The sequence below is a fragment of the Numenius arquata genome, chromosome 9 (assembly GCF_964106895.1).
Source record: "Numenius arquata chromosome 9, bNumArq3.hap1.1, whole genome shotgun sequence".
Taxonomy (NCBI): domain Eukaryota; kingdom Metazoa; phylum Chordata; class Aves; order Charadriiformes; family Scolopacidae; genus Numenius; species Numenius arquata.
In genome coordinates this window covers 5,043,440-5,058,030 of record NC_133584.1, presented here as the reverse complement: position 1 = coordinate 5,058,030, position 14,591 = coordinate 5,043,440, and the positions used below count along the sequence as shown (strand labels likewise).

Sequence of the window (14,591 nt, the reverse complement as noted above, 5' to 3'; positions counted from 1 at the left end):
TTTTATTAGTATGAATAAAGCAATCCTTTATTAATATTGATGGGAACTATAAATGGCAACATCTTTACTTAAAGTAGTTCAGGACAACTTTTCTCATTTATTTGCATATTTCCTACTTGCAGGTCCCTGATTAAGATGTATTATAATAGTACTAAAATAAATTCTAAAAACCTGGTGCTTCTGTAGCTAATAGTTAATAGCGTTAATCCAAATGTGGCGGTGCAAAGAGTGCGCTTGAATCAGATTTTCTTGTAATTCGCAGTGTGTGTCATGAGGAGACAAATGAGGACGTTATGCCTTAGAATAGCTTTATAACAAACATGCTTATTAAAAGTGGGACATAAGCTTATCCTCATCAGAAGGAAAGGGCTGTTGTCAAGAAATTCTTTCCCATGTCTTAATGAAAGAAAGCGTTTTGTATTTCATGCAAGGCAACAGGCTGTGGTTTGCGTTAGCTTTCCTTGGTTCTTTAACGTAGCCTACTCGTTTTTCTTTAAAATGCCGCATTTTTTCTCAGTAGAGTTTAACTTCATGTCTTAGCTTGAGTGAATACAGCTTGTTCCTAACGGAGACATCATCAAGGTGGTGTTAGGTGCAAGAAGTGTGGAAAGAACCGTATAACGCAAAGGTGTGATTACAGAACCATCCTCGAAGTGAGACCTGTCTCAGTAGAAATTGTCGGTGTCATCAATACAGTTAAAATGGCAAAATGAAGCTGGTAGAGAGACCTGTAATCTTTCCGTTTCTGTGGTACGTAAAGCTGGCTTCACATCTCTAGGAAAAGTGTGCTAGATGTTGCTTGTAGAACCTTATTCATGCTTGCTTACATCTTTTTTTTTTATATTCCTGTTAGCTGGGGGACTCTGAAATGTACTGAACAACTGTCTGATACATGTCCCATTGGAGGTATTAGAGCAGTAATTTAGAGAAGTTTCTTAAATTCTAAAATAATGAAACTCTCCTTTTATTTGAAGGGCAACTAAGTTGCTACTTGAAGGTAGCAACAAGTAGGAAGAGTGTTTTTTTTTTTTTCAGTTGGTACCAGCTTTTACTTTACAGGTACGAGGGGATTCCCAGGCTGTTCAGTACATCTTAACATCGTGACTTTTTCTGTTCGCTGTAGTACAGATAAATCTGATTTAAGTGGACTTGAATTATCAAATTTGAAAACCTGCTGAACAGTTTTTGCTAATATAGATTATTTTTTTTAATATAGGTTTGTTTTTTTGGTTTGTTTTTTTTTTTTTTTATCCTCAGGTTTTGCTAGAGCATCAGTGATTACAGTCTCTTGAGATTGTGATCTATCCCCTAACTCTTTTTGCTTGTCTGACAGCGATAGTCATGTAGTCACTGCTGCTTTGAACATACCTTCTCCCATTCCTGACTAGTTCAATCATAAAATACACAGCAATAGTTAAAATACTTAACTCTGACTTTTCAGTGCCCTTCAGCATGTAACTTTTGGTTTAGGAAAATATTCCAAAGTGAATATATCTGTGCTAAAATGTGAATAAATGAAGGGATGGTAAACTTTAGCACAAAATCAGTGGAGTTGCTAGGTAAGCAGTGCCTTGTTTCCTTCCCTGACGAACAGGAAATACAGGTTAAGACTTTGCCTCCTAATACAGGCTCCTGGGTTTCTCTCCGGCTGATGCCTGGGTGTCTGTGACAGTAACGCGCTGTTAAATCCCCCTCAGTTCCTAGAGACAAAGGCTGGCACTGGGTTCGCAGCTCGTGCTTTTTGGGAAAGGGTGTGAAGGGAGAACTTTGTATTGGAGAGAACACGGTTTTCCTTGTGGGATGGGCACAATCGGGGTTTTCACATGAAGCCCCATTTGCCCCAAAGTACTACACTGCGTTGAAATACTGGGATCTAAATATTGTTTTGTTTTGCATTTTGTCTCGTGTGGAAAGAAGAGGAGCAATTCCTCACCCAAATAATGTAGCAGCTTTTTGACTGGTTTATTCAGTTTATTGTAGAGGTGTTTTTTAGCTATCCTAACCATTTACTGGAGTCTTTCCCCTAACTAAACTAACTCCGATCATGCTCATAAACCCAGAAGTAGGCTAGCTGTTCTTCAAGAGTCCTTAGAAATTGCTAGTTTATTTTCTTTTATTTTATTCATGCTGTTGAACTTAAGGGAGCGTTGGGCAAGCGTGTTAATCACATGTGTTCTCTGCCACTCCTGAAAGTGGTTCGGGTTCAGTGACCACATTATGTTGTGTTAACTCACCTTCTTGATACCACCCTGCAGGTGCACAAGACGATTTAAAAATGTTTAAATTGCTGCATTTGTAGGCTTTAGTCTGGTAAGTATGTTGATGTAAATTTTCACCAGATAGAAACTTTGTTGCTTCAATTATTTCTTCCCACCACCACCAAATAGTGCTGGTGGGTGGCACCAACTGAAACAAGTCTCCAACTGGCTGAGTTCTTTCAGGAAGATTAGTCTCATAGCTCAAACATTGGGCTTATAGGAGATGTTTGAAGAGTGTCTTGTAAACAGCCCTTTTTTTTTTTTTTTTTACCCCTCCACCTTCCTCTGAACCGTATCTCTGAAATCCTTTCTTTAAAGGACTGCAACCCTGAGTCACATGGTCCCCTTTAAGGCCCAGGAAATGTCAAGACAATGGGTTAGCATTTTGTGTTAACGTATTTAAAACACCAGCTTAACTAACTCTTAACCTTAATTATAACAGAAATACCCATTCTGCATAACAGTACAGTAGTAAATTTTAATTCTGAGTACATGTTTCTCTGACAGTCTTCCCTGTCATTGTGGTGAAGCATCACGGATCTGTTCTTTAAAGGCACTTTTAGTATTTGGAACATCCCCCCAAATCCACTAGGAAGCACGTCTAATATTTTAAATTACTTTCTCATAACATCTACACAATCAAAATTGAGCTGGAGAAGATGTAGACATTCTTACAGCAGTTTGATATCTAATAACAAAAAAACTGTTAAAGAGCAGACAAAACCAGCAATACAGTAATAATATTTTTCAGTATTTTTGCAGCATTTAGTTCTTCGATTTCCGCTGTTAAAATATAACTAATTTCTGTGTGTGATTAATAGCTCACTTCATAGTTATTAAGGCATTTAAATCTTATTTTTATTCAAGCAGATACCTGGAGAGTTAAATGTCGAGTAGTTGGTAATGAAAATCACGTGGAGCCTGACTTTGCTACAGGAAGAGAACTTACATGCTAGTGCTTTACTAACATTAATATTTTTTTAGGGGGCTGCAGCAGGGATGAGGTTTATATTAGCGCTATATGGAAAGTGTTAGAGGTGACGATCAAGTGCTACATATTGCAATACAATTTCTCAAACTTATTTTTCTCTTTCTCAGGGACATCATGATAACCTATTTTGAACCTTCCATCTCATTTGAGGGACTGTGCAATGAAGTTCGAGACATGTGCTCTTTTGACAACGAACAGCTTTTCACCATGAAATGGATTGATGAAGAAGGTAAATCGATGCTTGGTGCTTGATCTTAAGACAAATATTTGATCGATACATTCCTCAGCTGTCTCGTTCTTCTCTCCCTTTCGTCTTTTCCTTTCCCTCTGCCTTCATAAGATAAGTTTATAAAACATACTTCATAAATATGTTTTTAGAAATAGTAAATCTGGCTCTAAAAATAATGCTTTGTAAGCATATCTTAATGGAAAGGTCGTTGTTTCAAACAGCTTAGCGTGGAGAGCTCTATTTTTTTAACCAAATAAATAAATTAAAACTTGGTGATTATCACAATATGAATTCACTGTTACCGTTAATTAGGAAGGGAATGGAAAGATTCCTTTGTACTGCTGGAGAGGCACGTTTCCCCCTACGTCTGAAATCCTTGAGAGTTAAGCTAACCTTAAATGATACAAATTACAGTATTTATCTAAAATATTCACACAATTTCATATATGAGTTGTATGTGTAACCAAAACAATTATATTTTGAGTGTTTGTATCAGCTGTTACTTTAGCGACCTATTAGCATGTAACTTGTATTAAAACTTTTTTTAACTATTGAAAGAGAAATTACTTGTCCGAGTAGATTTTCATCAAAGCCTTGGCTGAGAACTCATGTCTTCTCTATCGCTTACGTTATCCATGTTAAAATTTACCTTGGATTAAAAAAGTTCAGTGTCTGGTCTCTTTTTTACTTAACAGACGTAGTCCGGTTCTGAGCTGTATATCATTTTTTAAAAAAGTTAGTTGTAGTTCCTATTTTCTTTGTGGAACTGGTGTATTCTACACCTGGGTTTTGAGCTACACCAAAGAGATGTCTTAATTATGAAATAGCTGTTGAGTTATTTTAGCATGCTAAGTACTTGATGCAATACATAAAGGGCCATAATGTACAGTGATTTGTCGGCAGTGAGTGATTAGTATTTGTATGTAGTGATTAGCATAAATAGTGCTTATAGAACTGTTTCCTCCCCTTCTCACAGCTTTCTCATTCAAAATTGGGCGAGTGCCAGTTTATTCAGAGCTTAAAGCTAAACATGGACCAAAGCTGATTTTTGGAAGTGCTGTATGAGGAGGAGGTGTGTTGAAGATTATGTGGTCTTGGGAATCTGAGCAGGTTTTCTTTCTTTCTTTTATGTATTCCTCTCATCGTTCCCAAGTTATTTACACCAGGCAGTAAAGTAAAATGAACAGTATTTATGACTGGACTTCTGTGCAGAGTTGAACATTTACTTCATAGTAAGCTTGTTGTTATGTTTCATCTTGAGGATAATAGACTTCTCGCTGAAAAGGGACAGTCAGTCATAGTAAGAAGTGAACTTAATGAACTATTTGTAGAAAATCTTGTGCAGATTCAATGGTTTACTTGAAGGAACAGTTGTCTCAATTTCATTTCTGTAGAGGTAGATTTTTGAAAAAAAGGAATGCTGCCGTTGGACTGTTTTTTTTCGTGTATTCACTTAAGATTTAGTGTTCACAAGCAGTCCATGTTTGCTTTAATCACTGACTTCCACTTTAATGTCAGCAGAGGAAAAAATTAATCTGGCAATGAAGAGAGTGTTTAAAAAAAAAAAAAATCCCCATTTTTATTATGAGTGATTCTTGCATCAACAATGCGTGACTTCTTGCCAAGACCTCTGCCTCCTCTCTTCCTCTCCCCACCAATCTTTCATGTTTTCAGTTGGCATTCTCTCTAGAAATTAATGATTTGCTTTCTTGGAAAATTCCTATGTCATATCTTCTTCGCTAAAGCTGTAGTTCACTCTAATAGTAGTGTGAGGAAATGTGTGTACGGTGGTCTGATGCTTGTTATACTCCTATCCATGTTTCTTGTAGTACCAGACAAGAGATGGTATCCAGGCCGTCTCTATTTAGTCAGTATGTGACTAAACTGGATTTACCTTGTCATTGAGATTTTTATTTGTCATTTACTAAATGTCTTTTTAGCCTTTGCAAGACACAGAGCATCTTGTTTAGTTACTTCTCTTTCGTAGAGGTAAGAGCACAGGATGGCAGGCCTAATTTAATTGAGTGGAACCACTTAAAAAAAATGGTTGGATTCAACTGGAAAATAGAATTAACTTGACTTGATTTTAGACAAATTTCTATTTTATCTGTATGCAGTCACTTCATCTTACTTCTGTCTTGTGAAGTGTGCTATAGGTTGAAACTAGCATTGTGTTTGTGTTCCGTCTGTTGTTTCTTGCTATAAAATTCAAAAGTAAACATTTTCCTGATACTTTATCTCAGCCTTCTTCTTACTCGTCTGATCTTGTTGAAAGAGTATTTGTAGCTCATCTGTTTTATATACCTTGTCACCACTAACAACGCTTCATCGGTTAAGACTTCTGTTATCCACCTTTAGATTTTCAAAGTGAAATTGTGAGTCTGAGAGGGTCAGTTACACGCTATTGCCATTGCTGGCTAAGTTGTGATCACCAGTAAAAACTTAAAGTGCGAGTCAGATTTAATTCTGAAGTTTCCTACAAACGTCTATAAACCTTCTCTTCCTATTTGAAGCAGGGTGTATGTTCTTCAGAGCCTCCTTTTGTTTTTTCAAACAAAGCTGTGTGCACAGGTGTCAGAAACAAATGAAGAAAAACTGGTTTGTTGATTCTCTTAGTGAGTCTGAATAAATTTAGTTGTTCCTTCTCCTCCTCCTCCCTCCCTCCCCGTGCCCTGCGCTGTGTGAGTTTGTGCAACGGGTAGGCAGTTTGATGTCCGGATAGGCTAATTAATTGCAGGGGGGAGGCAGTATGGTGAAAAATGACTCCAGCTGGCTTCAAATAATAGTTTTGAGGATTATGATGTGCAGAAAAGAATAAAGACAGAATGATGCAAATGGACAGTTTACATTTAGCACTAATATTTTAGCAATCGGAAAGAATGGATACATTAGAAATTAAATAAATTAACTGGAAAAACTTTTGTAGGGTGAGTTTTAAATATCCCTCTGCCCACTAGGTGCGTGGTTCTACTGAAAAGCCTTAGCAACACCTGTATTAATTTTGGTATCTTGTAGCACAAAACAAAAAGTGAGTAGTTCATAGACTGTTGCTAATTAGCTTTCAAACCATGGTATTGACCAAAGACTCAAAGCAGTAAGACTTTGATAATGGATTCAGTTCAGCTGTGATGGAAATTGTTCTGCCTTCCTCCAATTCGGTTGCCCACCACCAGTTTACTGCTTAAAGGTGTGGAAAGTAGTATTTTCGTTAAAAATTGGAAATGTTATATGACAGTAGATCTCCTGGGTGGGATTTTGGCTAGAAAGAAGCTTATTCTACTCATGTGTAGGCAGAGATAAATCCTGTGTTCTCACACAGAACACCTTGTATAGGTGGAGGGGGAAAAGATCTGAACTAATAACCAGAAATATTTTCTTTCTTTGGGGCAGTGATGATTCAAATTCAACGTTTCTTGTTTCAGTTGTATTATTTTGAGCAAGGTTTCTTCTTTTAGGGGGATCATTTTTTTATAATGTTACTAATCTGCATCAGGCACCAAAGAAAATGTTTTGTTGCATGGCTGTTCTTTTCAGTCTTCATAGCCATTTCCAAACACTGACAGACACAGGAGGTCAGTTAAAATATCAGATAAAGCCTTTAGATAAATCTTGAGAAACAGGTAAAGTACAGGCTGTGTCCGAAGGAGTATGAACCAAGGCTGAAATTTAAGGTCCTTCTTGCTCCTGATGCTGAATACAGCAGATCTTTAGCCTGATGCTCCGTGTTCCTCACCCACCCCTGTCCTTAGGTTTAAACCTACCTATAGGCCAAAATTACCCTGATGTAATTAACTGTTGTTTAATGATTCTGAAATACCTTTGTTGATACATGTTATTTTTTAGAAATACAAAGTAGATACCTAAAAGGAGACCTTAGTCCTAAACTGTTACTTCTGAAATACAGATTTGTTAAAGCAATCCACTGCAGTCCTGTCAGAGAAACTTTAAAATACGTATTAAATGCTTGTATGATAATCTGCTCCATCTCAAATGGTCAACCAAAGCTGCAATTGTTTTCTGAAACAGGGAAAAAAAAACCCCACAAACCAACCAACCCACACTTTTTTCCTTCCTTGGTGCCCTTTCTTTAAGAGATTTTATTTCAAATAGTCCTGTGAGTATGAAAGTAGTAGTTAAAAAAATGAAAAAATAGGAATAATAGAATCATAGAATGGTTAGAGTTGGAAGGGACCTTAAAGATCATCGAATTCCAACCCCCCTGCCGTGGGCAGGGACACCTCCGCTAGAGCAGGTTGCTCAAAGCCCCATCCAGCCTGGCCTTAAACACTGCCAGGAAGTTGCATGATTTTTCCAAGTCTTGATTAAGGTTTGAGGAAATACTAGAGATCTAACTGCTTTTGCACCTCCTGGTTAAAGTCTTGGAAATGTTGAAGCAGCTGTGAAAATAGAATTGACTCAGTTCTAATTAAAAATCCATGAAATGAAATGGAATCTCTAAAGGATTTTAGGTGCAGGAAGATAACCTTCACCTCCTCTACTGAAATGTTGTATAACCATGCTTGTAGCAGACCAAACCACTGATGTTTTGTGGTTATGATCTGCTTGCCTCCTGAGAATATCTCATATTTTTATTTTTCCTGAAGTCATTCAATATGATGGTATTTTCAGATGTGCTCTCTGAACAGTCTTAAAAATAAATACTACCACACTTGAGAATATTGTTCTGTTTTACTGTAGGAATTATCTTAGAACCAACTGCGAGGGAACTGTTGAATGGCACGGAATTAATTGGATTGAGTTTTGAATTGTTGTCTTTTCTTTCTCCAGGAGATCCATGTACCGTTTCTTCTCAGCTGGAGTTAGAAGAGGCCTTTCGGTTGTATGAACTAAACAAGGATTCAGAGCTTTTAATTCACGGTACGGTGAAAGAAGTGTGAATTTCTACCTTGTGTTATCCGTGTGTTTTGCACAGCCTCCTCAATTAAAGGCCTGTTGTGACGTTCTGTCAAGAGGATGCTGAAGACCATGCACTTTAGCTGTCAGTACTTCATAAATGTTCTTTATTAAATCAAGGGAGGAAAAAATACTTCAGTGTTGGTTTATTAATGAAAGAAAGCCCTTACCTCTTTCATTCATTCATTGCAAGTGCTTTCGTACGCTTGTTGGCAACAAATTGTAGAAGATATATAGTACAGTGTTATTAACAGGTGCTTCAGAGCAGCATCTATATTGGGAAAAGAAGCTGATGAGCTCCATTTCTGACGCCAGATTTGTCAAAAGTTTCACTTTTCTAAAATTAGGTGCTTGAGACCAGTTATGAACCTAACGATATCGTGCCCCTGTTTGATGTGTAGTTGTTCAATTTTTCTTTTTCAAGGTTATATGCCTATTTTGGTACCTTCCACAATATATTTTTCTTCCTGTTTGTAACTTGTTACAAGTTAAAGATAGATGTCAGTTCAAGAGGGATCATAGCAGAAAAGCAGGGCGTCATTGTAAAGAGTGTTAATGGGTGTGTTACACTACAGTGTCTTAACATGGTCCTTCTCAAAAAGGACTCAAAAAATCTCCTTCGCCATCAGCTCAGTTGGAAGGGACGGCTTTTCAGCTTCCCACAAAGCCTTTTTAAAAAGTGACAGAAGAATGAAATCGTGTTTCTCTATATATTATGTCAGTATGCTTTTTGATCTTCCCTTTCTCCATTTATTTTTGTTTAATAAGCTTCTGATTAAACCAGCACCAGGGCTCTCTCTCCCCAGTTATACTTCTCTCTGACAGTTACTGAAGCAAAATAAACTGAAAAAAATGGCTAATGTAGACAAGATCATATGTAGCTGTTAGGACGCTGTAATATAATATGTTTATAGTCAAGATTTCCAAATACTGACTGTGGCGATTGGTCACATGGGAAACCAGAATCATTACCTTTTTCTAGTTACTTTCATTAGGAAATAATTTGGTTTATTCTGCTTTTTGCTTGTATTTCTCACATATATCAGTGCTATGTCCAACCAAATGGTTTTGTAGCAGCTTTTTGGCTCACGCTACTCTTGCTCAAGGTTTTGTTAAAATGCTGCCTGTGCTGTCTTCCGAAACGGTTGAATGCCTTTCAGAAGTGTTGTCTTTAACCCAAAGATTTATTTTCTGTCCAAAATAAAAATTAATCAGCAGTTAATGTTTTTTCTTGCAGTATTTCCTTGTGTACCAGAACGGCCTGGCATGCCTTGTCCAGGAGAAGACAGTAAGTAGGCATTTTAGTTAAGAAGTACAGAAAATCAGGAATTCAGATTTCCTGTTTTAGAAGATTATAATATTCTATGGTTTGACATCCCACACTTAGGAATATTAATAATGCAGATTTCTAGAAATTAAATATTTAAAAGGAATAGAAAGTCTTGCTAAACTTAATTGTTGTTTGTCACTTCTGAATCATTGTTAATAAGCATTTCACATTTCTGTTAACTATCCATGTCACTCTGCTTTCCTTGCTTTTGCCTCTTCTCTTGTGACAGTTTTTTATCACATTCCCGTCTTTTTGGTAGTTGCCAGATCTCTGGCTGACGAATGTGAACAAAGGCTTGTAACCAATGGTAATGACTTGTCCTATCACCACTTAGAGATCTGTGATTAATTCATTTTAAAATGTTTAGTTGCTATGAGGAGTATCCTCCGAAAATATCTAATGTATTAGACATCAAAGAGGTAATTTTGAAGCATGTGTATGTTATGCACACACACATCTCTCAGGTTGATATCCAAGTCTCTGACGAATTTAAATTTTCATGTTTAGAAGTTAACTGTGGCAGTATGGATAATGCTGCTTTTCTGATAAAAAATGAGGTGGCAGAGTGAATCAAAAATAGATTTGCAACTCAGTGTAGTTTTGTATATTCCTGTTTTCAATTTGGGTTCCTGATGTGCCTCTAGTAATAAAAAATAAAAATTAAAAAAGCTGAACAGTGCCAGCTGTGGATCTAAAAATCTAAAACGCTGGACGATTTGTGCAAGCAATCTGATAAATCATGGGCGTGCTCCTGAAATTCACCTTCTTCCCTCCTTCCCTTTCGCCACAGTTCCTCCCCAAGTTTAGATGCGTACTTTGCACACAAGTATTTGTATTGCTGAGCAGTTTTCCTTCTCTTGATTCACTGTTCCTTTTAATTTTGCAAAAGCAGAATTAACTTTGAATTGGTCAGGATATTCTACTTCAAATTTTCTCCAAAATGTAAAAAATGAAAAAGATACTTGGAACGTGCCTCTGTGTTTCTGTAGGGTGCGGGAGCGAAACTTTACTCTGCAAATCACTCTAGACAGAAATGTCCATGAGAAGATGTTATAGTTCTGTGTTTATATTTTTATGGATATAATCGTATGTTTTTCCTCTTAGAATCCATTTATCGCCGAGGCGCCCGCCGGTGGCGAAAGCTCTATTGTGCAAATGGTCACACTTTCCAAGCCAAACGATTTAACAGGGTGAGACTCTTGTTGGGTACTTAAAACCATGATACAGGGATGTCTTACTTGCCTAATTACAGTGTCACTGCCTTGAAAAATTGTTAGGTAGTTTTATTCTCATTTTTGTTGTTTGTCTATAGCACTTAGACTTTCGGTAACCCTCTAGTTTTGGGAAGCTTAATCATTATTAAATTAGCAGGACCTCAAAATAGAAAAAAAAAATAAATTGGCTTCAATTCACTTTACATGTACTCTGAAACCATGATATTGATTATATAAATGCTCCTGTGTTCCCTTAGAATCTCCCCAGAGGGTAAACTTGCACGCAGGTATTGGATGTCTGAGCTGAAAGTACATTTTCAGTTCTTGAAATTCTGGGAGTAAAAAGGTCTGATCTCCCCTTATTATGCACAGCCTTTTCTTTCATGCCTTTTAAGTGAAAAACAGATGTTTCTCCAAACAGCCTGCTTATTATGGCATGTAATCAGCTGAAAATAACAAACAATTTGTAATATTTTCAAGAACCAATGGTCAAATGTAATTAGCTAAGGACCAAGAAGGCTTTCTGCTCTATTTAGAAAAAGCAACAGCAAAAAATGAACGCAAAATATTTGAATAAGCTGGGTTCCTTGACAGCTTCAATAATCTTTCCTTCTTTTCTAAGCTTAGCGTACTCTGTGCTTAATGCTTGAGATTGTCTCCACTAAACTTCATCCTGAGCATCCTTCATATCTAACTTCTGCTTTTATTTTTGCTTTTTTTTTTAATTTTGACCTCTTCCTGGTCCAAGGCTGTCAAGGCACGGTAGTTAATCACTTTCCACTCTTGCTTTTGTAGGCACCCTGTTTTCATGGTTCTTTTGAGTTGTTTTGTGAATGTCCTTCAGTGAGTGGTGATCTTCCTGTTTCCTGTTATCTGGTGGTTTGATGTGTTGAAGCTTTTGCTCTCCTGCCTTCCTCTGTACAAATGTAAGGACTTCTCTACACAGATAGATGACAAGACACGTAGCAAATTAGCCTTCGTTCTTAAACTTTCCAGATAGAGACTCTTGGTATAGTGGCACGTTCAGTAGGGATCTCTCAGGTCTCCTGTCCTGTGTTCTTTGTTAATGAAGATGTGGCTGAAAAGTTTTCATTGTTAAGTTTTGCTCTTTAATCAGTTTTGTTGGTTTGTCATTCTAGAGAGCTCACTGTGCCATCTGCACTGACCGAATATGGGGCCTGGGTCGCCAGGGGTATAAATGCATCAATTGCAAACTCCTTGTTCACAAGAAGTGTCACAAACTTGTCAGTATTGAATGTGGCCGTCACACACTACAACCAGTAAGTAAAACTTCTCTGAAAAGTTGTCTTTAAAAAAACCTGACCAATCAAACTAAAAAGCCCGTTTAATCCTAATGATTTTCAAACTGTAGTCTACAAATAGTCACAGTAGATGGAACATCATTCTTCGTGGTTACTGTGACGCTCTGCAAGAAAGTTTGGGAATCCCTTAGCAGCATGGCAATTTAGTGGCAAGATGGGAGTCTAACTTTCATATCTGATATTTTTTCCTGTGTCAAATATAAACATATAAGTGATATTTACCTCATCCTTTATTTTGCATCTTTCAAGTGAGTTAAAGGTAAAATAAATTCTCTCAACATCTGTTAGATTATTAGACTATTTCCCATTTTACAGAAAAGGAAAATCAAGTGCAGAAGTTCGTAAGACCCCAGAAAAAATTAGACGATTACTGCTCCTGGTTCAATATTAAAAGCAGGCAGCTCCAAGTCTACGTTTTGTGAATTCAGTTGACTAATATCTGTACTGCTGAAGTACTTGAGTGTTTCTCTCATTTCTCATCTGCTATACTTTTCTCTGTTGTACTAAGTTGTCACTTCAACAGCTTCTGCAAACATGTCATAACTTCTGGAAAATAAGTTAAATACAGACTGCAGTGGCTTCTTTTACTGTGTATGGATTAGAGCAGTAACTGTGTTGACTAATCAAGTGAAAAAGTAGCTAGATTATATTGCTCAGGGATCATTTATTTAACTTATCTCTAAAATTATGTCTCTTGAACTTGGACAGTCTATTAAAAAAATACTGTGCATATTTGCAGGAACCAATAATGCCTATGGATCCATCATCAGTGCATCCAGATAATGTAGAATCAGGTAAGATCGATAATTTTTTTCTTTAAATTACTGTAACATGTTGCTGAAACATGAACTTTGTGTTTTGAAATGAAACAGAGTAACGTTAAGTAAATTATTTTAAAAACCCTTCTTTACTTTTGTTCATAGAACAAGAAAAATAAGATGGCTTTTTAATGCTCAAGGGATTATAAATATATAAATTCCTCAGTTTTCTATTTCCGATCAGTTTAAGAAACTTGGCTAAAAAGGAAGAATTTAGGCTGTCAGTTATATTTTTTCCATCGTAAGCTGTGTACTTTAAATATCCTGACAATCAAACAAACAAACAAACAAAAAAAACCCTTAACAGAATTAGCAGGGTTTCTGCTGGATCGGTTGCCCAACAAATTCATTCTTGTAGCAATCAGAGTGATGGTCCTAACAATTGAATTTGGATATAGACAATAATCAGTTTAAAAACCAAACAAACCACAGTTCTGCACAAGATTCTCTGTGTGTGGAGTCAAGATTAATCTGAAGAGATCTCCAAATATAATTACAGGGCTTTTTTTATTAGCTGTAACTGATTATTAATGTAGTATTGCAAAAGAATGATTCTGATGGGTTAAAAAAAAAACCAAACACCAAACCCAACAGGTTTGAACGCTTACAAATAGATGCGGTTAAATTGTGTATCTCTCTGAGCTTTTGTGGGGGGGAAATTTTAAGGCAAAAGAAAATACTGTTGTTTTGCATCTGTCTAATTGCTTTTTCTTGCACTTCTAGTGATTCCGTACAATCCCTCAAGTCATGAAAGCTTGGACCATGTTGGTGAAGAAAAAGAGGTAAAATATCTTAACCATGCTAACTGTATTCAGGGATCCTAAAGCTTTTATCTCTCTCAATTTCGATATTTTAGTAATTTAATTTGTTACAAACAGAAAACTAGTACCTAAAGCACATTTGGTTGCTCACTCAGGTATATGCCTATATGGCTTGCAAGCTGTTGTATATTGATCTTTGAGCTGAAATATGCTTTGCTTTAAGAAGTATAGATGTGCTTTGTCTTAGAAAGTGTTCCAAACTCCTCCAGTTTCGTTTGTTTCTTATCTGTGAAGTCTCCTCTGCCTCCTCTCTTTCCCCTCACATTCCTTTCCAGGATGGTGCACTTTTAAGAATAACAAGTGTTAATTGAATTACTTGTTTATATTAATTTTGCTGTTCTATTTGAAATGCTAACTTTTGCAGTTGTTAAAATTGCCAAGCCTGCTTACTAATTTAAAAGTCTCTTTTTCAACAGGCAATGAGCATCAGAGAAAGTGGCAAAGCTTCTTCCAGTCTGGGTCTTCAGGATTTTGATTTGCTGCGGGTTATAGGAAGAGGCAGTTACGCTAAAGTCCTGCTTGTTCGATTGAAGAAAACGGAGCGCATTTATGCGATGAAAGTGGTGAAGAAAGAGCTCGTCAATGATGATGAGGTAGGAAAGCTTTTTTTATCAATTAAATCGGGCAACTCTGCCAAAGAGATTCCGTATCTACCACAAGGTGGTTGCCAGGCTTCTGGGTCTGCAACTCTAAT

The 14,591-nt window shown here is 36.8% G+C and overlaps 1 protein-coding gene across 2 annotated transcripts in view; it reads left to right on the top strand.

The window, feature by feature from the left end:
• PRKCI (protein kinase C iota) overlaps positions 1–14,591 on the top strand; it is a 28,864-nt gene that overhangs the window by 4,225 nt on the left and 10,048 nt on the right. Inside the window, exons 2-9 of one of the 2 annotated variants that reach the window (XM_074154206.1) lie at positions 3,357–3,478; positions 8,267–8,356; positions 9,630–9,680; positions 10,827–10,912; positions 12,076–12,216; positions 12,998–13,052; positions 13,800–13,858; positions 14,314–14,490. In XM_074154206.1, the coding sequence (XP_074010307.1) occupies positions 3,357–3,478; positions 8,267–8,356; positions 9,630–9,680; positions 10,827–10,912; positions 12,076–12,216; positions 12,998–13,052; positions 13,800–13,858; positions 14,314–14,490 (781 nt within the window). The remainder of the gene's footprint in view (positions 1–3,356; positions 3,479–8,266; positions 8,357–9,629; positions 9,681–10,826; positions 10,913–12,075; positions 12,217–12,997; positions 13,053–13,799; positions 13,859–14,313; positions 14,491–14,591) is intronic. The other variant, XM_074154207.1, reaches the window with a different exon arrangement.